The following is a 26,236-nucleotide window of genomic DNA, read 5'->3' on the forward strand; positions in this document are numbered from 1 at the left end:
GTTGACTAGTAGATTAGACTTGAAAGTTAAGTAAATAGATTTCTTTCACACCAAACTAACTATTTTAAATTTTTTTACAATTGTCAATCGACTCTGGCGTACTCTCCAATTCCATGTTTTTGATAGATTCTCCCCTAATAATCAGGTTATTATAATTTTAAAATTTCTATGCAATTACTCGTTTAAGAAAGTAACAAGAATTTTGAAAAACATATGAACTTTTCAAGATTCTTATCCTTAACTTTTTTTTTAAATATTTATTTCCTTTCTGTATACTGTAGGGGTCTTTGAAAGAAACTACTAGAGTAACATTTAATTGTGGATAATTACCTATTCAGATAGCATGTTAAAATATACTTCCTTTGTCCCAATTTAACAGTTCTATTTAAGTATGACATAGATTTTAAAAAATATAAGGGAAAGTTGATGGAAAAAATAGTAAAATATCGATCCTAATTTTATATACTTCTTCCGTCCCTTGAAAATTTGTCACTTGTTTCTATTTACGTCCCTCGTTAAAAATTTGTCACCTTTCACTTTTACCGTTTTTGGTTGTGTATCTCACATTACACTAACTCAATATCACTCATATGTTATTACAATAAAACTAATACTCCACTATATAAAAATTATAACTTATATCCACTAATTTTTTCAACTCACTTTCTGTTACATTTCTTAAAACTCGTGCCGGATCAAATGATGACAAATTATAAGAGACAGAGGGAGTATTAATTTTATACTAATAAAATGTTAGTGGAATGTGAGGGACATCCAAAAATAATAAATCTGGACTGGTTAAGTAGGTATACGAAAATTGACAAAAATAACATCGAGAATGTCCATGTATAAAGAGTTTATGTTTCTATAGTGCTCTTTTCTTCAATCTAATTAATACACAATTATTATATACTATTAATCTGAAACGCGAGGGACACCCAAAAATAATAAATCTACACCGCTTAATTTTTCCTCGACCATCTCTTTGACCATTCATAATTTCCTTAATCGATTGATTTCATTATTCCAACGTTTTATTTTAATTTTTGTGTCATTTACGTGTAAAATCGGCCAAAGTCCCAAAAATTTGTAATACATTTTCAATGTAACAGAGTGGATTTTATAATCAGAAACTTCCAAACGTACGCGACCGTAATCATTAAAAGAGACTAAAATAATGTAACGATCTCAAATCATATTAAGACTGGTCATATTGCATATGGCCCCCCACCATTCACATCATTAACAACGATCGATGTTGAACAAACTAGCAAATCACAATATAAATTGTGTCCATATCAATTATCATACCTTCCTGTCACACTTTGTGACCTCCTTACAAATTTTGGCGTTGAAACATTGAGCCACATAGCCGAATTTGTAAGTTTATTAACAGTCCAAGTCAAAACGTAAATTGGGGAGTTTTTTTTTTTTATTTTTTAAATACTACTATTAAAAATTAAGTAATACTAGTCCATAAACTGTGATTAATTAACCCTTGGAGAAATAGATGCATAACCAGAATAGAGCCAGCTATGCAATGAATATTAAATAGAGAGACATGAAACTACCAAGAACATGAACACACATATATATCCATCCCCATCTCATTTAATGCAAAGTTTTTCCCCCTAAATCAAAATTAATGTCACCATGTCTTCACCACCACCTTCACCTTCATCTCAACCTTGTGGTCTACATTAACAAAACGTGAAATTTCACCCACCTCTCCAAACCTACTAAAAAAAAACCAATCCACAAAAAACCTCAAATAAATATGGAGTCAAAAAAACCCCTCAATTTGCATAATCCAATCCCTAATCCAAACCATGTCGCACTGTGGGATTGCGGCAGCTCTCTCTACGACTCGTTCGAGCTGAAGGCTTTCGAGAGGCAGCTCGGCTCCGCCATCAATTCTAGAAGCATGTCCATGCCGCACTTGTCCGATAGCCGCTCTCAGCCGCCGCCGCCGCCGCCGGCGAAGAAATCGGCGTCGAAGATTATTTCTAGGTCGCTGCAGAGGCTGATCCGGTCGGTTTTCGGAATTAGGAGCAATAGTAGTAGTAAGGCGGGCTCGGGAGAGGGTTTTTTCGTCGTTTATGATAAGTCGGCTGCGCTATCGACGATCCCGGAGGCGCCGGAGTTTGATGGGGTGTCGCCGGAAATTAGGTCGCTGGTGAGGAGGACGGCGTCGGACAGGTTTAGTGCTGCCACGTCGGTTGGTATTTCTTGTGCTTGAATAATTAATTAGTTAATTAGGTACATGATTAATTATCATGATTTGTATATTATTTTCTTTGTGCCTCAATAAATATACTCTAGCATAGTTTTACATGTATGACTGGATCTTTAATTTGTGTGTTGTTATAGGATTTTGTTTTATAAAGATAACTATTGTGTGTTGATGTAGGAATTTACAGATGTTAAGATATGTGTCGGTCTAATTAAATAAAAATTGGTTTTATTGTTAATTAATTTGAAGAAGCTTTGGTGTTTGATTTTGATCAATAGTTACTTTGACTTCGGACATTTAATTAAGTGTTTTATTTCTTGGAATCCATACACTATTAAAACTTCTAGTTGAAATATGCTTTTCAATTATCCATCTCGTCTTATTAGATATCGCCTATTTAGAGTATGTATCGACAAACTAAACAGAAAATTAAATATTGTGTCCTACCATATCAACTATTGATTTTATTATTTTATTGCAAAAACAAAAGATATGAGTATGTTATAATTCTAAATAATATCCCCTCCATTCGCAAATAGGAGTCTCGTTTTTTTATTTTTGTCCGTTTGCGAATATAAGTCACCTTTTATTTTTACTATAAATGGTAATAGAGTCTCACATTCAAGTAACTTATTCCACTCACATCATTTAAAACTTATAATATGTACAAGTGGATATTCCGGTAACTTTTTTCCACTTACTTTTTTTAATATTTTTAAAATCTGTACCGCTAAAAAATAAGACTTCTATGGCGGACGAAGGGAGTAGGGGTGGGTCGATACGATATATCGTATCGAAAACGATGTATCGTGTATCGTATCGAAAATATCGATATGAAAGAATTTCATATCATTATCGTATCGAAAGTTTCGATATATCGAACTTTCGATATAAAAAAATTTCATATCGTTATCGTATCGATATTTTGATATATCGTACCGAAATTCGATATATCGTTAAATATCGATATATATCGAAAATTTCGATATATATTGATATATATCGAAAATAAAATATCGATATATATCGAAAATATCGATATATCAAAAATTTTCGATGTATATCGTATTTTTGATATAAAACGATATATCGCGATATAAGGAAATTCATATCGTTATCGTATCGAAAACTTACGATACGATATCGTATCGTATCGAAAATTACGATATATCGAAAATTCGATAATTTTTCGATATATTTCAATACGATACGAGCGATATATCATTTTTTCGATATTTTTCCCCAGCCCTAGAAGGGAGTACTACCTTATCACTAAAGTTTGAAAAAAAATGCAAACACAAAATTATAAACCGTAATCTAATAAAATTGAAGAAAAATATCTTAAATTAAAAAAAAATCGAAAATGGGACAAAGGATTGCATATATATATATATATGTGGAGTATGATGTTTCTAATGAATTCGACATTGCTCTAAAACAATTTACGTACGTCCCCACTGATATTTTCCTATCATGAATCCTGATCAGGAATCATGCAAAGGTTATTTACGACAAACACATCTGCCAATTTTTATTTGGTCTCGTTTTAAAATATTTGAATTTCTTAACTTTCATATTTGTCTACACCGATAATTGATAATATATCTATCATGGTTCACAAATCACAATTTTTGATAATATACCTATCATCATCCATCGTTTATGTTCACTATATATGAACTATTTAATGTCAACGTTATATGAGACTATGAGAGTTAAAATATACATCTAAAACGACGCATAATGAAAAATTGGCAGGAGTTATCGTTGGAGGTGTGATAAAACAAAGGGTTGGATCTCCTGCTGTGCAATCAACCACAACAGAAGATGTTGTTACAAACACACCATTATTATACTTATAAAATATTAAATTTTTATATAAAATTAGGTATTGTGAGTAACAGCATCCCCTGCTATGGTTTATTGTACAGCAAGGGATCCAAATCCTAAAACAAATGGATTCGTGTCTCTTACTCCGTCACATCCTTATAGGTAACTATTGCAAAATTCAAAATGCTAGAAATAAGTTTATTTTTTTTAATTGATCATAGTTATGTTTTTTTCATTATACGTAATTACTTTATCTTGATGTGCGTCGTTTTTAATATTTCCTTTCTATGATTGGTCGTGGTCTCCATCTCACTAATACCATAATCAGCAGTGTACAGTGTACACTGTTGACAAATAGAATGGACTGCAGGTGGACCCCGTCGCTAGACTAGGCGAAACTGCATTGGTCGGCGCTTACCAATTTTGGCATCTTACGAAATCATCAATCTACCAATCTCCTGAGATATGATTTGTATCCATACATTATAAATCAAATCATATCATATCATATCTGAGAATTCCTGAGACAACCGTACAAGTAGAAGAATATGCTTTCATAATTTCTTCGTGCAACATATTTTCCGACATATTTTTCGAGATTTCTCCTACGCTAGTAGCTAATATATTGGAAGGTTTTGTTTGTGAATCAAAAAAGGAATGGATAGATGCATCATCACCTGAATATGCTTCATCACTAAAATTTCATCATCTAATTTGTAACATATTATTCTCTCACTTAATGAAGAACTAGAGCAACCGTCACGCTCATGTTTCACACACTTTGAAATCTCATGCAAAATAAGAATCTCCATACAAGAAGAAAACCTCTCACTCTTTTTCTCCAAATCATTTTCTTCAAATGTAGTCTTGACTGAACGCATGTTTTCAGTGGAAGAGTTGAGTTTAAAAAAGCATATTTTTTGGTTGGAGAGTAGATTCCAACGATTTGAGGTAGAAAAGATCAAGGTCGGGATCTAAGATTACCATTTTCATTGAGCTCGGGAGATGGCGACGCAAGGGGCGTAGGGAATCATCAACATGAGGCGGGGTAGCAAATTAGATATGGTCGTATGATCACTATGTTTATCTTTGAAGGGTAAATGAAAATTTTACTTTCTTCCTTTATGTTATTTTTTTTTAGATGCTTTTAAGTATGAAAATTTATGGTGTACTTCAAATAATATAGATCTCAGTTACTTTAGCAAATTCGATGCTAATTTTCGGGCAAGAGAACAAAAGTAATACTCCTCCTATCTATACAAACTAATTTTGACATCGTGCGATGCATGACGTAAATTTTTTTTCTTTGTACTAATTAACTTTACATTGACATTTAACTAATTAAGAAACAATACGTAATACTATAAGGAAATGTATATTATATAATAAGGATTTAGAGAACGAAAATAATCGTTCACCAATATTCCCACAATAGATATACAATACAGTTTCTAAACTAATGTTCAAAACAATTAGACAGGTTTGAATATATCTAGACTGCTAGACTCAATTCTCAAGGGTAAGTCCAATTTTCTTGAATTTAGATATTAATATATGTACTTCTCTTGATTAAAGGTCAGTCCGATTTTCTATATTATACAATGGTAAAATATTGTCGTCGATATCTTGTACAGTACTATGATTCCAAATATTCGTGACTATCCAACTTGTACTCAAATTATAATTGGTAATTATAGTGCAATTAATACTTTTGAGCCAATTATATTGTTTCCTAATGAATACATAACCATACACGATTAGATTAGTACTACTATTAAACTTAGGAGTAATTTATAAAGTGGTTGCCTATATATATCATATGTAGACGGCCATCGAGAGGAAAGGAAAGGAAAATCTTAGAAAAAAAGGGCATAATGAGGAGAAAGATCGAAATAAAGCTGATCGAAGACAAGCCAAAACGACACACGACCTTCACAAAACGGCGGCAGGGCCTCATGAAGAAAGCCGAGCAACTCTGCGAGAAATCCAACTCCCAGGCCGTCGTCATCGCCTTCTCCGGCTCCGGAAACTGCTACTGCCTCGGCCATCCCCACGCCGACCCCGTCTTGGACCGCTACTTCGGAGAATCCTCTTCCGCCACTACCGAGCCGGAGGAGGAGGCGCCGCCGCTCACGGAGGCGGAGAGGAGGATCGGCGATGCCATGAAGAGCGGGCGGTGGGTGGACGCCGCCACGGGGTTGAAAGTGGACGAGCTTGACGAATTGCTTGCGGAGTTGGAGGAGAGTACGCGTAGGGTGGAGGCGCTTGCGGCGGAGTCCGGTTGAGATTGTGGTCGGAGTTGCTAATTAGGGTTTCTAATTTGGAATTTTAATTTAATTTGCATAGTGCTATCTTTTTGTTGTTTTATTATAGTTATGTTAGATCTGCATACCTGTCACTTGATCGGAACTGAATACATATTTATTTTATGTCGATGCTAAATTTTTAATGGCTTGGTTACACTGTTAGCTAATTCTATATAATTGTGTTGGAATCATGGATTAGACGTGCCCGGTTAATGGACTTTGACCGAATAATAAATGTGACGAGACATTTAATTTTCCAAAATTAAATGCTACATTGTCGATCTACGTTCCGCGTAGACGATCGTAGTATATTCACTTTCTCAAATTCGATTCTCGGTGAGTGAGAAATAGTGGATTAAAGTTGAGCACAATTGAGCTTTATCTAATCTTGAATATAGGGAGCAATCAACTAGTGTTAGTTGTCCCACATTAGAAGTGAGAGCCTCTGTTGAGGTGTAATGAATTAAGTGTTCTACTATACTTAATAAAATCTAGTTGATCAAGCTGAAGGTGGTGAAGTCTTTTTGGACTAACGCCATGATCAAGCTGGCAGAGTCAAGTCAGCCAAGTGACCTGATCAAGCTGAAGTTGTGACCTGATCAAGCTGAAGCTGGCAAAGTCTAGTGAGCTGATCAAGATGGAGCTGGCATAGACCAGTGACCTGATTAAATTGGAGCTGGCACAGACCAATGATTTGATCAAGCTATGTGATTAAGCTGGAGCTGGCACATACCGGTGACCTGATCAAGCTGAGTGCAGACTCAAGTTGATACTCACTTCAGGATGTATATGTCCAGATACATCCGGGATTCAAAATCCATAACGTTTTTGTAACCCCCGTCAATTACAGAATCTCCATGATGACAGCAATCAAGGCTGTTAACCCCTGCAGGTGGATGGAGCCTATAAATAGGTTAGTCATTTGTGCATTCTAGCATCTAAGACCATACAACACATCAGAAAACTAGAATTCACAAGCATTATAAGCTCTCTTCTCTCTTTGCATAGTCTACTGTCGAAGCTTTGCCCTTGTCTTATTCCAGTTCGTCAGAGCTCGTTTCGATTGCGGTGCTGCATCAAACGAGACGTTAACCGTTTTATCTTTGGGGACGAAACGCCAATCCGAAGAGCACTACCGGGGCGTATCTCGTCTTGCGGAAAGAGGCCTCCTCGACTCGGCTATTTCCTTACTTTCACGATTTATTGTTTCGATTATTTCATTGTAATTTAGTTTCAGTTTTTACATTATTCCTTCTTTTGGGTTGTATTACGCCCGACAAGCACTTTTCTCTTGTAACCCCGGAATCCCCAACAAATTGGTGATTAGCTCCCTTAAAAAAACGTAAGTATTGATCCAAAGCTTGATTTTAAATAATAATTAAATTTGATTTTTGGTAGTAGAATATCTAGATATTTTAGTATAAATATCTAAATATTTTAGGAGAATAGTTTAGATTATAGATATTATTTAAGAAATATCTAGATTTTATTGATAAAAAACTAGATATTTAGAATATAAAAATATCAAGTAAATGTTTCCAGAATAGGAAGTGGATGCCTATAAATATGGGTAAGTTGTACTAACATTTTGTATAAGTTGAACAACTTGAGAAAGTTTGAGAAATAAAAGTGTTCCTTTCCCACATAACCAACATCTCCTAAATCATTTCCCAAATATTTCACCCATTTTCCTTTCAAATATTTTCTCCAAACTAATTACTCCTCCAACATATATCTTATATATTCCAACATGTAGTACTATTGGATAGTAGTGAGAACCTCCAACATATATCTTATACAGTATATTCCAACATGCCCATTTTCCTTTCAAATATTTTCTCCAAACTAATTACTCCTCCAACATATATTTTATATATTCCAACATGTAGTACTATTGGATGAGAACCTCCAATATATATCTTTAGTACTATTGGATAGTGGTGAGAACCTCCGATATATATCTTATATATTCCAACATGTAGTACTATTGGATAGTGGTTTCCTTTCAAATATTTTCTCTAAACTAATTACTCCTCCAACATATATTTTATATATTCCAACATGTAGTACTATTGGATGAGAACCTCCAATATATATCTTTAGTACTATTGGATAGTGGTGAGAACCTCCGATATATATCTTATATATTCCAACATGTAGTACTATTGGATAGTGGTTTCCTTTCAAATATTTTCTCTAAACTAATTACTCCTCCAACATATATTTTATATATTCCAACATGTAGTACTATTGGATGAGAACCTCCAATATATATCTGTAGTACTATTGGATAGTGGTGAGAACCTCCGATATATATCTTATATATTCCAACATGTAGTACTATTGGATATTGGATAGTGGTGAGAATTGTGAGGTGAAACATCCCATTGCTAGTTGAGAAGAATTTTGGCCAATTAAATTGGATTGGATGAATTTGATTAATATTGAAAAATATTTATTAATGCATATGAATGAAGTCGTTGAATAAGGTCTATATCGGTTAGATTTATATCGGTTATTCTTGAATGTTAAATTTTGATAGTGTATTTTATCTTCGTAAAAAATATTCATCTGCGTGAGTGTAGGTTAAGAGATTATATTAAAAAGCAAAGTTATGATTACATTAAAAAGTATTTGATATTAAAAAGTATTTGATAGTTATGCAAGATTCTTACATTAATGGTTTAAAATTTACTAAATATTATGATTAGACGATTAGTTACCCTTATAATATTATATGCTTATGCAGGGATGCAATCCATTGCAAACTAATTATAAATCTCAAATTGAGACCAATTTTCAACCATTAGATTAGAAGATCTTGTGGTTAATATAATGTCAAGTGTAATATATTTTAAATTTAAGTAATTATTAATTAAATAGAAAGGGTATTAATGTCAAATCCTATATATAGTAATTATAACTAACTACTTTCTCTCTCCTCAAAATCATTTCAAATCTTTAAATTTACGTAATTCTCTCAATTTAAATTATTTTTTCTCAAAAAATATATCAAATTAAAGATAATTTAATAAGGATTCCAACGAGATCTCAATTGCATATGTTCCGACGATGTTCGGGTGATGAAATTTGATAAATTATATTTCAATTTTCGTACATGTTGATAAGCAGCCATTTTCGACCAATGCAACAAAAAATCTTAATATATTGTAGGAAAAATCTCAATATTATGCATGTCCAATCTCAATAAAAATGTGTCGATATTTTCTTGTCCTTGTGTTGATATTCTAATGTCATATTGTTGATATTTGTAATACACAATGTTGATATAAAAAAATACTCACGAAAATTATCATATGATAACATAATGACGATATTACCCTTTTGTTGATATTTTGTCTACTATTTATTGAGATTTTGTGAGCTTTAATCTCATCCACTCATTTTAAAATCCAAGGGTGGAGATTTAGTCTTAATTTTAGATTAGGGTGCTATAAACATTAGAATAGGACCCGCAATCTCAAATTCTCAAATTTCATTCTACATGATTTGGAACAAATAAAAAACAATTTGAAAATATAAAAATTATTAGAAGATCTATACACTGAATTTAAGAATAGATTCATATCTATCATTCCAAACTCCCATGGCTTCCAAAATTTTATTTTCTTGCATTTATTTATTTTTACAGAAATATTGTTATACACGACAACGGATTCAACATATTACTATAGTTGGAATGCGAGTTTTATTCAATGTATAGTAGGAGTAACAATTTCAAAAAGTATTGTTAGAGATTTAGTAAGCCTAGTAGTATATGAATTGATCCTAAAATTTGCTAAATTTATAGCTCAAATTATAGTATGATTCCTGCATTGAATTAGCCTACAATCCAAGTAGAAGTAGAGCTAACTCAGCTTGTTAATTTTTTTTTTTCGATAAAAAATAACTCTTAATATTCTCTTATTTTATTCTCTTGCTATCTAATTCAATAAATATCATTTTCTTAAATTTCATGTCTAGAAATATTAGTCACTTGAGATAAGCATTATGGAGTATGGAGTAAAACGGTGTTGCCATGATGCACATCACATATTTCTTATTCGTCGAGTATACATTGAAAAACGTTAAGACATCGTTCAGTTGCTATAACTCATTGTCATATGATTATTTATTTAGGATTAGGTTGTGAGCTATTTTAGTTACAAAGAGTGACTATATATAACTCTTTATCATATAATTATCTATTTAAGATTAAGTTATAATAAGTAAAATTCAATCCCATGAACCAAATATAATGATTATTATTTAGGTGGTATGATATGATATGATTACCACTGTAGAATTATGTTGGGTGGTTATATTAATTAATGAAATAGTATAAATTTATTTATAAAATATAATCTCGCAAATGGAAATTACTTAAATTAACTATATGCTCAATTCGATAAAATTGAATCAAATTATAATCATTGCAGCTCGATACGATTTCACTCGCAGAAAGCTTCAAATAGATAGATAAGCCAACTGAAATCTCACTCATTCAATCCAATTCGTAACAAATTCAACCCGTAAATGCAAAAGCAAACGAATTAAAACTCACAAGCTCTGTAAAATGATGGTAAGCTATCTGCAAATTGAAATCCGCTTCAAGAACCCACCATTTCTGTTTCCATCCGACGATTGCACTTTGAAGAAGCAATCCCACCTCAAATCCCAAACTTCAAAGGGGAGGATAACATCTCCAAGATACGGAAATGCGATGGTGTGCAGTGGGATTATGTTTCCAATCGATTCATGGGCGGCGGCCGACGTCGATTCTCCGGCCATTGCTTCGCAGCTCTCTGCTTTCTCTCTCTTACCCTATATGGGCTTCTTGTATTTCATCACCAAATCAAAATCTGCCCCACCCCTCACGCTTTTTGGATTCTATTTCCTGCTCGCCTTTGTGGCTGCCGCCAGTAAGTAATCTTCCTTTTTTTCAAAAAAATAAAATAAAAATATGATCTTGGAATCTATGGTTTTTTGTGAGTCAATTTTTAGCTATGGTGCATATAACTTGTGATGAAGTATTTGGAAAATCTTTATGCATCTTCTCAATAGACAAAATTAGAAGATTTTTTGAGGAAGACATTTGACTGGGAAAGGGAATCAAGTGGTTATGCGATGTGGATTTTGGTGTTCTCCTAATATAGTAGTTTGTAGTTCCCTAATTTATGGTCTCAAGCTGCTTATGTTTTGTTTAGTGATTCTGAATTGTCCATCAAATTTTACTCTAGTTTCTGTGTAAGCATTGAGAATTTAAGTTTCAGCTATATTAGATTTGAAGAGGGTCTATTTCTTTGCTTTTTTCTTTCTTGCTTTTCTCGGACTAAAAGCATATGAACTAACCACTTCTACATCTGTTTTTGCTGCATCACCTTCTCTCCCTACAGTACCAGCAGGAATTTATGGTAAGTTTTCTCCAATGGGACATTGTTTAGAAGCTATCTGAATCGAATTTTACATAATTTTGCATATGTTGGCCGTCATAGAAAATTCCCTCTCTCAACAGCAAAGGTGCACTATGGTAAATCCTTGGCCAATGTCGACTGGTTGCACGGTGGGGCTGAGTCACTGCTTATGCTTACCAACCTATTCATCGTGGTGGGGCTCAGGAAGGCTCTTAGGGAAGCTGAACACGAAACTACGGATGTTACTTCAAACGTCAAAGATGAGGAGAAGTCATCAGTATAGGTGATAGATCTACAATTTTCGTATGCTCCAAGAAATGTTAGGGCATCAGATTGATCATTGAATTGAAGCAAGTGAACTACATTTTTTGTAACTAACGATAGGCAGATTGTCTCATTCTCATTGAGATGATTCTTGAGCTTCTTTTGTAAATCTTGATAATTAATTCTTTATGCCACCGTAACAGGTAGAAAGAGATGAACGCTTAGCTCTGGTTGGTCTATCTAAAGGTTCATTCTCTAGGTTTTATCATTTTGATATGCAGTGTGAGCTTGGTTGCTGTATTTTTGTTTACATTTTGATGTTGCCTCAGTTTCCATCAAATCTTCCTTGTAAAAGTTGATCTATAAGAGAATACAGTGGCATTATCTTGCTTCATATTGATGTCAATTTCTTACCAGTATTAATGTTTGTTCTCTATTATCTTTAGCTATGATCTTATATGCAGCAGCGGAGCTTGTCTCCAAGCAAGCAATTTATGCGAATAACGTGCTTTCATCATGATTGTCAAGATTCTTCATAGATTTGAACATCTCTTCCTCCTCCTGTTGTGATCTAATATACAGAAATTAGAAAAAAAAATGCTATTCTTGATGTTTTACATGAATCCTAGTAGTTTGCTTAGATTCTTGATGTTGTAAATTAAAAAAACCGCAGATTTTGCTTTTGATATTATTTCTCTAACTCCAGCTTTGATATATCTAGATAGGTTAAAGCAGATCCCTACACCTCTTATTTGCCTACTTTTGAAATCCGGTCATCTGAAGAATCCAGAGGCGTTGAATGGGAAATTCGGATCTAGTTCCAACTGATCAACTGGGAAATCCATGCTCCCCATTGGAGAGTTGGTCGTTGATGCATGGGCCGATACGATATCTGCTACATCAGACTCCAAATGCTGATAGCCCTGAGACCCTCCGAAGCTTGCCATATGGTGGGGCGCCGGAGAGAAGTAATTTGTTTCTGATGTGGCCGGAGATAGAAACAGTGGTGAGTATGCTCCCAAATTACCATCTCCAACCAGAGCAGAGAATGAAAGGTACTGATTCTCTGTGTCACCTAGCTCATAAGTCGAGGGGAAGGAGAACTGAGTCGGCATCGTCTCCTTGCTGTCCGAGCTTCCGGTGTTCACTCTTAGGTTTGCTTTCAAGTTCAAGAGTGCCTGACTCTGCTGCTGCGGGATGTGCCTCGTTTCTTGCTTCTCCGGTGACACTGGCGGGGGGACTACTGCGTTGGTCGACTGGTTGCACGTGTGCGCCCCTTTGTACGTGATCTCAAACACAGTTGGGTCGTCGTCGGATCTCTGCACCTGCTTTGTCGCCCAGCAGTCTTGGACGAGACGGTATGTGCAACGGTAATAGCTCCTGTTGATAAAAAATGAAAACACACTTTTATTAGTTAAGTGTTCGGATTTCGATTTTTCGAATATTATCAAAAAGGGAGAGAGAATAGACCTGGGATATTTAGCTCCTAGGATGTCTTTCTGCCCATATTTTCTCCAACTATATCCATCATCAGTGGGGCCTTCAAGTCCATTTTCAGGGTTAACTTTCACTTGTTCTGTCCACGTAGGCTGCATCTTTCTGTTAGAACCAATCATCAAACCCGAAAAATTAGCATCGATTTGATTAATTATGATCATTTTCTTTTGATTAAGTGAAGCTCTTTACCTCTTTTTTGATGCATTGTAGTCTTGTTGGTCTCTGAAGCTATTACTCAAGTCCTCACTTCTGCAGCTTCCATCGACTGATATAGATGACTCCACGATGCCCGATGCTGGTGTTGGTGGTGCTGGAGTGTGCTCGGCCGCCCCCTTTGAGTTCAGGATCAAAAGGGCCTTCTCGTACGAGGATAGTATCCTCTGCATGAGCATGTTCTGGGCTCGGGATGGGGAGGTCGAGCACAGGTGGAAATGGAGCTGCTTGGCTTTCTCCATCCCCTGCACCAGCTCGTTGATCACCATCTCGTATTCCCAGGTGCACGCGCTCTCCATTTTCCGGTTTTCTTTCCTTAGGTTCGATCAAAGGGTGATTTGGTTCAAATGGAATCGGACTATGTTCATATGTGTTCACGGTTTGTTTTAGGGCTCGGGTGATCTTCGGTTCAGTATTTGAGGAGTAGGATTTTCAGTTATGATCTGTTATGAGGAATGTGAGTAGGTACTTGTTGATGAGGATGAATGGTCAGTTTGTTTGATTGTATATATATATAGAAAGAGAGGTTTGTATTTGTAATTGTAATTGTAGGTATTGATTTGTGATGAGGAAAAAAAAGGAGAGGAGAAGAGTGGAAGTTTGACTGGAGAAAACGAGTTATTCTGGGTTGACTAGTCATTGGTCGTGTTGGAAGTTTACTATGATGTTGACAACTAGGAAAGTCAAGTGCTGACCAATTCAAACACACATCATACATGTGTATATAGGAGTATCATATATGTATGAAAGATATGAATCTTTTATATGCTTGACTACTTCACTGTCACAAATAATATATCTCAAAGATTTTGATTTAGATTTTTATATTAGACTGGAAAGTTTGAATGTTTTGGAAAGGGAGAGTGTGATTTTGGAATGATGTAATTGCACGAACTTATACTTTAAAGTTTAAACTTTTACACATGAACTAATATTATCCCTCTAAATACATAAATTTTCAATTGTTTATTTTTCACATGATTAATAATTTTTTGAAAAATTAATGTCATAGTGATGAATTTAAGTTGTAAATTAATGTTAGCAATTTAGCATGACTAGCTGAAGTGACGTAGAGATGAAGTATGTATGATTATAATTTCACATAGTTTTCCTATAAATTAAATTTGAATGCATTTATTGTCACTTTTGAATTACTAGTTTTGTCTCTCTTAACTGAGGGAGCTGGACCACGTTAAGGCATTAAGCAAACATCCTAGTATTTTTTCTTTGGAGAGAGAGAGAGAGCTCTGACCAATTCAAAGTGGTGAAAAAATATCATGTGGTATATGAAATAATGATTCAACTTTGAGTTCAAGTATGATTATTATATTAGTCAATAAAATTGGTATAATAATCTAAAGAATCTTCAAACTACGCGTTTATATAACTCAATCGTGGGCCTCTGAGGTGTAATAGGTGAAACTAGACGAACTGTACTAGTAATTTTTCTTCAACTTCTTGGTCAAAGAAATAGGAGTATAATTTCTTCAGTTGAAAATTAATCAAGATTTATTATTTACAGGTATCAGTACAGTATTTCTATATCAAAAAGTCGAATATTTTGCGAATCCGATTTGAAATTCTTTTATTCATGTACATGTAAATGTAAATGACAATATATTCGATTTGTATTTAAATGAATATTCGAAAACATTATAAATATAAGTAATTACTCATTCCCCCCATTCATTGTCCAATTTTTTTTTATGTCGGAAGTTGGGGTCTTTCTATTAATTACTCGGTAACTCATTTCATTTTTTACTATATTTTTTTTTAATCAATGGGTCACACATTATATCAATTCATTTCACTGTCATTTGTTATAAAACTAATCTACTTATAGTTATGACTCATGTTATAATTCATTTCACTTTTATAGTTCTTAGTATTCATGCCGAGTCATAATGAGGATGTATAATATTGAATAAATTCCCAAAGCATTTAAAAGTACTACTACTTAACAATTATAAATTGGATGTCGTACAATGTACTTGAGATTTATTCTCTTTTTGGGTGCACATGACATTTCTATGTAATTACTCATTTTAATTAGTCTTGCAAAACTAAAACAAATACAAGTGGTCTTGTCAATTGCTAATATTCAAATCAAATCAGGTCATGTATTTCTTTAGTATTCTTAAATCAAACAATCTTCGAATTTGAATATTTTAAAGAAATATAAAACCCTATAAATAAACTAGAATAAACATTTTACATATATTCTATTTGATTCGATTTGCTTAGAACCTTGCCCTTTACTTAAGCACAATAAGAAGAAAAAACTTAGGTTCAAATATCTAGCCATCTAGGTCTGCAATAATTTGCTAACATCTAACTATGGTAATTCGAAGCCTATATTATTAGTATTAAAATTTTGGAAAACCACTACGAATTAGTATATAATAATACACATGTAGTATTTTATATGATTTTTTTGACGGTTTTAGTATATTCTTGGCTATATAATAAAACAACATGGGGAGGAGTAGAAGAGAAAATGTTAATAGTTGTGGAGTGTAGATTTTTCTTGTAGAAGTTGAAAGATAATTCAACCCTTGAAAAAGGGAAAAAGAAATATTGAAGTTCAACAATTTGGACTCGCTGAGTCTGTTTTGTGGCAATACTATTCGACTATTACTAAGTGGAGCCAACAAAGACAAGGTCAACAATTAGAAAACCTTATCTTAAGCATAATTAGGTATTCATCTTAAAACATCACTAATTATCGTTGTCTTTTAATGAATATGCTCAACGACATGACCAACTTTAGGAGAATTAAGATAGAGATATGGACGTATGGTTATCCATAAAATCTAGTTTGAAACGAATTGTGGTAAGCTCGAATGATTTTAAATTAAATGAGTTCAATTGTACGTGCCTCAACGACATGACCAACTTTTGGAGAAACATGCTGCTTTCTTCAGTTGATTATGAATATTCTATGATTCAGTGTAGTGATGAATGTAACCAATTCATACATAATCAATCTGGGATTTTCATATCGAATTTCTTCACAGTTCTTCCGTTTTAGAGATTACAAACGCTTTCACTTACAAATCATTGATCACTATATTAAGTACTTTGCAAGCACACACTTCACCACTTTGCGAAGGAAGAAGCGCACTCCCCTGCCTGCTGACTACTCGTCAGTTCCGAGCATGGCAACGGGCTGACTTGAACCGCACCTCCACTTACATCAGAGCACTGCCAAGGCGAATTTCTCATTCCTGGGGCACCACTGAAACTAATATTGGAGAGACAAATCCCAGTGAATGGCGCATTTTTCAGACCATGAACCAGACCAGGTTGCTGTACACGTTCGCCCCACACATCCTTGATTGTAACATCTTTGAGAACTGGGAGAGCATTCGGATTATATTTTTCATCTGGATGGTCGCCAACATCACCTGAGATCTTTATCCCCTTTCGTGCTTTGTACATGTATACATTGGATACTGTAATGTTTCTTATGACTCCACCCCTCCCGATATTGGTCTTCAAATGGATGCCAACACCCATGTTAGATAGGGTTATGTGCTCAGCTAGAATATCCTCAACGCCTCCAGATGTTTCGCTTCCAACTGCAATTCCAGCAAATGGTGATGATCCAGATACCCGTCTAATGGTTATACCACGACTAGGGCGGCCATAAGAGATTCCATACTCATCCCACCCACTCTTCACAGCCACCAGGTCATCTCCCGTTGATATGTAGGTATCCTCAATGCATACATCAGTGCTCGAGTCTGGAAAGGAAACAATATTGATGAAATATTCAATACTATCCTTAATATATGACACTTCATTAGTTCATTAGCTCTATCTCAACTGAAGCCCTCAAAACATTATCACTGCATGATGTTAAGGTAATGGAAAATCAACAAAATATTGTGTGGATACATTTGTACCGAGTCAAGACTTCCTTTCTTGCACCAATAGGTCCGATACAGAGATATAAATTAAGCTATTACTAAAATACTTGAAACTGTAAGTATCAAACGCTTACCTGGATCTATTCCATCAGTGTTTGGCGAATCAGCAGGAGCCACTATGGTCAAATAATTGAAGACAACGTTGCTGAAAAGAGGTAAAGAATGAGGGAAACAATATACAGATGAAGAGGGAGTGAATGAGGTAGCTATAAAATAAACATTTTTCATACATCATAAACGACTTATACCTGCAATACACAGGGTGTATGTTCCAAAATGGCGAGTTCTTGAAAGTTACATTGGAAATTATTATGTCTCTGGAGTTCTTCAATTCAACTAGGTTGGGTCTGGTATACTGAAGAGTTCTTTGCCTCCACATGTTCCACCAAATGTCACCTTGACCTTCAATCGTCCCATTTTCACCTACCAAGATAGCATTTTATTAACAAAAGAGGGTATAAAGTTCAGGTTCCTGTTAAAAATAGCAAAACTCAATAGTATACTGCAGGGTCGTTTACATATTTTTAACGTTATATCAAGTGGAAGATAATCTGCTAAAAGCCTTCTTGCGCTGTTGACATTGTGGTTTTTTTGTACTCAAAAGCACTTTTTCCAATTCATTATTCAACAAATCTACTATAGCATACAAACCTGTTATTATCACATCATGGAGTCCATCCCCATGGACGAAGCTCATATACCTTCCTCCAAGCCGTTCTCTCCCTCTACCATAAGAAGGCAAGGGAGCTATTAAGGGCCACCGGTTAGTATCCTACAATGAATATACAGGTAAGTTAAAGATCATATGGTTATGGAATATCTATGAGCAGAAAAACAAGGAGTTGAGTCAATCTTCGCTGTGGTTAGTTTTAAGCTTTCAGAATGCCATAACATATTCACACATGGCTTTTCATGAAAAATACGACACTCTAGTTTTAAGGTTTCAGAATGCCAAATTTTCCCAAGTGAAGAAATGTTTACTAGGATATAGGAGTGAGAATCTCAAGTATCAAAAATTTGTGCACAATTAACAAAAACATCATAAACTAAATGCTAGAAAGACCAAATCTATAGGAACTAGGAAGCCTATCATGGGCAAGAAGATCCACCAAAAATAGTATTTTAAGAATCACAATTATTGGTACACTAACTAGACATAGTTTTTTTACTGAAACCTTTATAAGAAAGACTTTTCAAGACACAAACTAATGCGTGGACATTGACTGTTATGTAGAGCAAGCTAGCATAAAGTTAAGTCTAGTGCATTGATTGAAAATTGACTTTTAAGTAATTAAGCTGATTGTAAGTAGAGGTGATTTAGTTAAAAAGAAAGGCTATTTAACAGTTATTGACTTCCACTATAAAATAAAACATGGAATTAGAAGGATAACATCTATATGTAACACCATTATTGGCTGTCAGATTCTCAAATGGCAACCAACTCAAACCACTAGCTTCTCTATCCACAGATATCCCCAAACATACACTGGAACACTACAGGCTCTCATTAAGTTATTTGGACGAAGTTAGAGGAATTAGCAGCATCAGACTGCTCCATAAGAAATCTAATCCAGAAGATAAGAGTCAAGACAAACTGAATATCCTTGTTCAGTTATCCCATTTTCTTTTCATCACATTGCAATAAAACGGGCGAGAAATGCTTGTTCAACCAGCAAATACACAGTTCTCAGTAAAAAAATCAAGGCCTTTACTGAGAAGAAAAACAAATTCATAAAAAAATAGAAAGCTAAACTTAAACGAGCTCCATGCTTTTAAAAGATGTCCAATTAGGAAAACAAAATTCCCACAATTGATAAACACCTTCACATAGCCATATAAGAACAAATAAACTAAAATCCTCATTCTATAACCTGCATATGCCTACTAACATACCCAATACAGTAACAACAATATAAAATATAGAAAACACCACACGTTTAAGCCAAAAGGGAAGGACAGAGTGAGAATCAAAACAAAAATAAAAAAGGAGACGATTCCAATACCACTGTGGCTTTGAGGACAGCACCTCTTGCCAAGTATAGAGTCATCCGGCTGGTGAGATTAAATGGTCCAGTTAAGTACTCTCCAGAAGGAATGTAGAGAAGCGCACCACCAGTCCTGTTTAAATGCCTAATTCTGTATATAGCTTCCCTAAAGGCTTTGGTGTTCAGAGTCACTCCATCACCCACACCTCCAAAATCGGCTATGGATATGTTCTCATCGCGATGCTTCATCGGTACAATTCCCGAGCAAGTCACCCCATCCGCGTAAACAGATGATACCAAGCAATTTATCAGAAGCACAACCCCAAACCATAGCAAAATCGAAAATCCACGATCGTGCATATTGAGCTGATTTGAGCTATACGGAGCAAGGGAGCGTCAGAATAATCCAAACAAGGGATGAATAGTAAGAGATTTGATGAAGAAAAACAAACGGAAGGAAATAAAAGTAAGTGGATTTATGGAGTAGGATTTTTCTGAACCTAATTTGCAAAGTTTTCAATAATTCACGGTTGCTGAAACCTAACACTCTGATCTCGACCGTGACTGGAAAAGGAGAGTTCTACTTGCTTTATGCTTTAATAGAAACTAAAACACATAATCAACCACTCATTAAAAAGGCAGTGACTATAGCAGCTCCTAATAGCGTGAGATCTGGAAACCGATCCAAACAGAAACCTCCAAATATGAAGCTTCTGCAATGCTGATAAAGCAAATTTGCATATAAAAGGAAAATTAACAAAATATCAACAGACGAAAACGTGAGCACATAAATTAGAAAAATCTAGATCAAAAACTAGAAGCTAAGTGGAGTTGTGATAAAAAATGAGAGAAAACAACAAACAGAAGTAAACAAAAAAAGCAGAGCTAGCAAACACAAAAACGGATACATATGTGTGATTCGTAGTGCGAAAATCGAAATGCTACCTGAAGTGACGAGCAGAAAATTTTCTGTCAGCAAGTGTTTGTCTTCTCCAGAGAGAGAGAGAGAGAGAGAGGAAATACAGCAGACGCTGCGGAGAGATTTATGCAGAATATCGTAAAATTGTGATAAACGTATTCTCTCTCTTAATTATTGATTAAGAGAGGAATCCAAAAAAAACGGATAGTTTATCAAAATATAGCACAAGATTTCCAAGCGACTGTTGTCGGCAACGTATATTAGTATATAATCTTTTTTTAGTAACTCTTTTTTAATATACACTACACAAGGGAATGTTTGACACTACTTAGTTTGTATATTAGATTTATTATAAATAAAATATCAACACGACTCATTAGATATATCATGAATTAGTCGTAATTGCAAGATCAAAGTTTTTATTCCACAGATTAGCTGGGTAGTTAATTGTGATTGTGAGCATATTATGATAATTAATTGTTATCGAGTTGGGATTCTTAACATTGAAGTAGGTAAATTTTAGTGGATAATACTAACTGGGGAAAGAATTGGACAGTCAATTTTTAAACTGGAATGTCAAGTTTTACCATTAAATAAATTCAGATGTTTCCACGAAAAGCTCCGCATATGTAGTTTGGGGTTAATTTTATGATTACTACGACTATCAAATTGGTTGCTAATGTTTTATTCATTTTAAAAAATAAACATTAAATTTTATATTTATTTCAGTTGGAGTTTAATATTTTTTTATTTTATTTTAAAAATGATAATAAAAATATCAATTGGTTGCACTACAAGACGGTGGAAGCAACCTCCAGAGCTGATAGATCCACTGATCTTCGGATACTTGAGCGGCCTAGTTTGGGGCTCGGCCTCCGAACATGAGCCGATGCAGCACCATCATCATGTCCAAGCTCTCCACCGTCAAAGGAGCATTCCATTTTGCCTCAACCTCAATCTCTCTAAAGACAATGAAGCACAACTCAGTTGATAAGACGCTTCTTCTCTAACCAATAGGTCAGGGATTCGAGTCATCATGGAGGTAAATGGGGAACCATTGTTAGTCCTGCTTCTCTAGATAATGAAATTAAGTTGATGTTTTGTCTTTTTATTTTTTAGCGAACAAATGTAATCAAAGATGTACTAGCTATTAGTTAATCATAATTAACCGAAATAACTGTATGCATATAATCAACAGGTAAATGAGGGAGAAGAATTTGTGCAGTTGATGGAATCTAAATTCTTAGTAGTAATGTTACACCAAAGTCCATCAATTTACCATCAAACTATTTCGATATCTATAAATTATTTCCATAGACAAGTGTTGAAACGAATTCGATCATTTCAGATTGTATAAAGATCAAAGTAATGAATTTTTTAATAAAAAAATCCAAATAATAGATCTGCATCTATTTGAGTTGGAATGGATAATAGTATTGTTGATACAAGTTGGCAGATTTCATTGTCAATCGTTTTAGAGGCATGTGGCACTATCTGGAAAATATACATTAATTCCATTTCTTTAATCATTTAATATTTTTTTGAACTGCATTAATAAAATTTTGTTACTCCATTTACCAACTTCACCAAACTGCATTTATCACGATGAAGGGAGATGCCTGAACCGGCCCACCCTGACCATGGACCTCGGCCCTGTTCTTTACAGGCCGATTTGGCCCAAACCTTTTTTTTTCTTTCTATTTTGTTTAACATTGGCTGGATGTTTCTATTACTAAAAATTAAAGTTCTAAACCGAAGTCAGTAAAACATAAAGCATCGTTACAAGAAATAATTTGGGTGCCGTCTGGAGCAGCTGGAGGGGTGTGAGACTGGGGGTTGGGGTGCAGTCCAACACCAGACGTGGTACGTGTTTGTTGTGGTGCTCAACGCCCGACCACAAGGAATTTAAAAAATAAACTCAATTAAATTTTTTATATAAAAAAATTGAAAATTAAATTGTACTCAGATTGTTGAGGCGTTTCCTTTCAGCACTTGATTTAAAAAAAGAAAAGTGTTCAGTAAGTTAAGTAAAGAAAGAATAAAATATGAAAAGAAAAATGGTACATGGATAAGTAAAGAGAGAATAAAGTACTCCAAATGTGTTTAGAAAAGAAAAAGACCCACCCACGATAGGAAAAACCAAAAAAGAATACGACTCAGGGACGGAGGGGGTATTTTTTTTTATAATCTATGTAACTTTTGGAAATTTGAATTGTATAATTTTGATTATTTAATTAATAGTAGTATAAATTTGGACAAGTTACTACGTATTTTTGATATTTTACTAAATCATTTTTAGTTGTTATTTTAATTTGCGTATATGGAAAATTAAAAAATATATACTTTCTTGGTTCCATTACAAGTTATTGATATTCATTTTTTGTTGTCCTATAATCCAATTATAAGTGACCAATATTTTTAGCAAAAAATAATACTTTTATTTTGTACTTTATTCTCTTTTCACTTAACTCAATAAATATCATCTTATTAAATCTTGCGTGGAATTTTTTTTAATACTTGAGATTGGACCAAAGGAGTATAAAATTAAAAATAATAAGAAAGTGAATAATAAAATTACTACTACCAATGGGGTGTAGCGTCGTAGTTGGCAACGCGCAGTTGTGGTGACCTTGAGGTCACGGGTTCAAACCAGTCACCCACTGGGAGACTTTCGGCTTTAAATAGCAAACCCGGTCGAGCAGGATTAGTCGGATTCTGTCAAAGGCGGGTTCGGTACACCTGGGGTCAAACCAAAAAAATATAAAAAATAAAATTACTACTCCTATATATGTAATACTAGTACTCTCTTCATTCCATAGTAATGGAGTTATTTCTCTTTTTAATAAAAGTCAATACATTTTATTCACTTACTTTACTTTTCCTTAATTTATTATTTCATCATCTCTCTACCTTTTTCATTTCGTACTTTATTCTTCCTTTATTTAACACAATTTTTCTTAAATAGCGTGTCGAAAAGAACCGCATCATAAGCATGAAATATGAGAAATTATGAGAGCACGGTTACGTATCTGATTTAGATATGGAGAGAGGTATGAGTCGTGGAGGACAATATTTTGAACATTATTTTCCATGCAAATTTGCACAAACATGCACACACACCACTCACAAGCAGCACACATCCTCCTCTTTCCAGTCACAAGATAAGAAAAATATCTAACTCAATTCGGTAGTTGTATCACGGTATGTTCCACGGGCACGAAACTAGATTAAATCGTAAACGGTAATTTAATCTACCACATAAATAGAGGTGCGTGACAACTTTTGGTTATGTTGATTAATATAATTATTAAAAAAATTCAATTGTTTGATAAACTCAAGTTATCAATCAACGTATATTAACAACATTAATGGGGTCCATCACATTCCATTTCATTGTGTCATCATATTTTCCACGTCACTTGTTAAATCCAAACATACCAAGATTCCAAGTGTCATTATTGCATACAAACATGTGAATCCAATAAATTGCATCCCTCAATTTCCGCTTCTTTCTTTTGTTAATACAAAATACACTATATCACATTCATAGCTTGCAACAATAATTCTCAGTCAAGATTTTGTAACACATAATAGCAACCAAGTTAAACGTCATACAATTTCATATCAGAAGCATATATAATGCTCCATCCTTGTATAAAAACCAGATGGATAAAGCTTCTCATCCAAATTTCTTGAATACATAACTATTAACAACATTCCTAATTACTACTACTAGTATTTTGTTTTTGATCCTCAATCGATGGATTGATGGAGATTCATATTGTGACTAATTTGCAAGAACTTCCCATATTAACTCCGGGTCAAACGACGGCACCCTAGCAAGCAAGCATCCCTCCATCTCCGACACCGCGACCTCCTCTGCCCCCGAGCACCACTCGTACGACACGGCCACAGACCCCGACGACCCCTCGCCAACAGCACTAGCCCCACAGCCCTCTTCCGTCGCTCCCGAAGACTCACTTTTCTTCCCACCACAATCTCCGCCACTCTTTCCCGCCAATTTCCCGGCATCCCGGCGGGCCTTTTTCTCTCTCTTGACCTTCCGCCACACGGCCTCGATTTTGGCGTCGACGGCTCTCCCCAGCGCCTCGAGGCGCGGGGCGTCCCCGAGGCCGAGGCGGGCCGGGTCGCGGAGGTTGGGGAAGTTGAGGCGGGCGTACTCGGCCCGCAGCTTGTAGGCCGCCCGGTCGTAGGCGTAGGCGGCGGCCTCGGGCGAGTCGTAGGTGCCGAGCCACACGCGCATCCTGTTCTGCGGCAGCCGTATCTCCGCCACCCACTTCCCCCATTGTCGCTGCCGCACCCCTCTGTACAGCTTCCCGCTTCTCGCCCCGATTCTCGAAATCGCGGCGCTCTCGCGGGAAAATTGGTTGATCATCAAATCCCTCTGCTGGAGGTACACGGACGATCCCACCGGCCCCAAAACAGGGCCCGCTTCGTAACACTTTGAGAATATTGAATCAATGGTGTTTGAATTACTGCTTAGAATGAGCTGCGAGAGGTATGATCCGATGTTGGAATCATGGTTTTCAGTGAAAAATGGAGGGTTTTGATTGGTTATGTTCATTTTTTTTAGATTTCAAGAACAGAAAACAGGGGAGGGAAATGGGAACTCAAAAACTTTTCCCTTTTTCCGCAGAAATCGAAAATTAGGAGGAAAGGAAATTAAAAGTGGAGAATATGAAAGAAGGGAGGCTCTTTGAGGAGGAATGGAAACATAAAAAGTTGGGTTGATTTTAGGTGTTAGATTTTGGTTAGGATAAGAGTTGTGTATTTATAGAGGAATGGGTCTTTACTGTTTCCGGTTGTAGAATTAAGCAGTTCACATTTATTATTCAACTTTTTGCATATTTATATCGTCTGAAAATGATTTGCCACTCAAATGTTGCTATTTTGTACAAGAAATTAATAAAATTTACTAATAAAGTATATTTGTATGCTTCTAGAGGAATTGGTCCTGTCTTGTTAAGTTAGAATGTAAGTACTAGTAATAAAGAACTCCAAAAGAATTTATCAATAGTGTATCCCTAATTAATAATCAATAGTTATTAGTAAAACGTCTAATGGGGCCGATAACTAGTCGTCATAATTAAAATCAAATTGATAGAAGGGTGTGGTCGAATCGTTCATCTTTAATCAAAGTGGTTAGAGATTCGAATTGTTCATCATTAATTAAGTGGTCAAAGGTTCAATCTCCATATTTGAACAATGGCGGACACACATTTACTCAAGCATCGGCTTAAGCCAATCCCAAACTAAAAAATTCAAAATTTCTAATTTTATAATATGGTTCTATTAGTATTTGAATTAATGTGCAAAAAAGTTCCTATTAAAATAATAAAATATAAAGTTAATAAAATTTTGAATACACGGCCCTTACTGTACCGATTTTTTGCATGTTTGCTCCTGTCTTTGAGTATGGAGCAATCTGATTAGCTGTTTCATCCTTCTAAGTGGCATTTTGACCAAATTTAGTATTCTCATTGGTCACAGAAGTCTCATTTCACTTTTACTATTTTGAAGAAAATGGACCTCATATTTCACTCCCCACTTACATTTTATTATAAAATCAATAGTACCACAATTTACTCACTTTTTCTCATTTTCATTAATAAAGTCAAACAA

The 26,236-nt window shown here is 34.9% G+C and overlaps 5 protein-coding genes and 1 pseudogene across 6 annotated transcripts; 3 read left to right on the forward strand and 3 right to left on the reverse strand.

The window, feature by feature from the left end:
• The first annotated feature begins 1,623 nt into the window (after nt 1-1,623).
• LOC125215664 (Avr9/Cf-9 rapidly elicited protein) lies at nt 1,624-2,403 on the forward strand. The gene has a single exon (XM_048117153.2). It carries the CDS (start codon nt 1,778-1,780, stop codon nt 2,237-2,239), a length of 462 nt encoding a protein of 153 aa, XP_047973110.1. The 5' UTR covers nt 1,624-1,777; the 3' UTR covers nt 2,240-2,403.
• Nucleotides 2,404-5,912: 3,509 nt separating this feature from the next.
• LOC125216892 (agamous-like MADS-box protein AGL29) lies at nt 5,913-6,505 on the forward strand. The gene has a single exon (XM_048118680.2). The coding sequence runs from the start codon at nt 5,938-5,940 to the stop codon at nt 6,346-6,348; it is 411 nt and encodes a 136-aa protein (XP_047974637.1). The 5' UTR covers nt 5,913-5,937; the 3' UTR covers nt 6,349-6,505.
• Nucleotides 6,506-10,834: 4,329 nt separating this feature from the next.
• LOC125213842 (uncharacterized) lies at nt 10,835-12,441 on the forward strand. Its single transcript, XM_048114593.2, has 3 exons — nt 10,835-11,291; nt 11,766-11,783; nt 11,885-12,441. Exons 1-3 carry the CDS (start codon nt 10,946-10,948, stop codon nt 12,064-12,066), a joined length of 546 nt encoding a protein of 181 aa, XP_047970550.1. The 5' UTR covers nt 10,835-10,945; the 3' UTR covers nt 12,067-12,441.
• Nucleotides 12,442-12,567: 126 nt separating this feature from the next.
• Nucleotides 12,568-14,503, reverse strand: LOC125213841 (putative WRKY transcription factor 41). Its single transcript, XM_048114592.2, has 3 exons — nt 13,734-14,503; nt 13,518-13,646; nt 12,568-13,427 (listed from the first exon to the last, which is right to left on the reverse strand). Exons 1-3 carry the CDS (start codon nt 14,054-14,056, stop codon nt 12,821-12,823), a joined length of 1,059 nt encoding a protein of 352 aa, XP_047970549.1. The 5' UTR covers nt 14,057-14,503; the 3' UTR covers nt 12,568-12,820.
• Nucleotides 14,504-16,728: 2,225 nt separating this feature from the next.
• On the reverse strand, nt 16,729-20,778 carry LOC125214891 (putative polygalacturonase). Of its 2 annotated transcripts, XM_048116103.2 has the most exons (7): nt 20,620-20,778; nt 20,175-20,395; nt 19,693-20,050; nt 18,341-18,461; nt 17,938-18,112; nt 17,764-17,834; nt 16,729-17,503 (listed from the first exon to the last, which is right to left on the reverse strand). In XM_048116103.2, the coding sequence occupies exons 3-7, from the start codon at nt 20,032-20,034 to the stop codon at nt 16,854-16,856; spliced, it is 1,359 nt and encodes a 452-aa protein (XP_047972060.1). In that variant the 5' UTR covers nt 20,035-20,050; nt 20,175-20,395; nt 20,620-20,778; the 3' UTR covers nt 16,729-16,853. The 2 variants fall into 2 exon arrangements, with proteins under 2 accessions (XP_047972060.1, XP_047972059.1); XM_048116102.2 differs by lacking the exon at nt 20,175-20,395 and having other exon boundaries at nt 20,620-20,777.
• Nucleotides 20,779-24,140: 3,362 nt separating this feature from the next.
• LOC125216731 (ethylene-responsive transcription factor ERF061 pseudogene) lies at nt 24,141-25,360 on the reverse strand (annotated as a pseudogene).
• Nucleotides 25,361-26,236: the final 876 nt, after the last annotated feature.

Source organism: Salvia hispanica, chromosome 3, assembly GCF_029641045.1.
Source record: "Salvia hispanica isolate PSC_SH4W2 chromosome 3, Shi_PSC_v1, whole genome shotgun sequence".
Lineage (NCBI taxonomy): Eukaryota > Viridiplantae > Streptophyta > Magnoliopsida > Lamiales > Lamiaceae > Salvia > Salvia hispanica.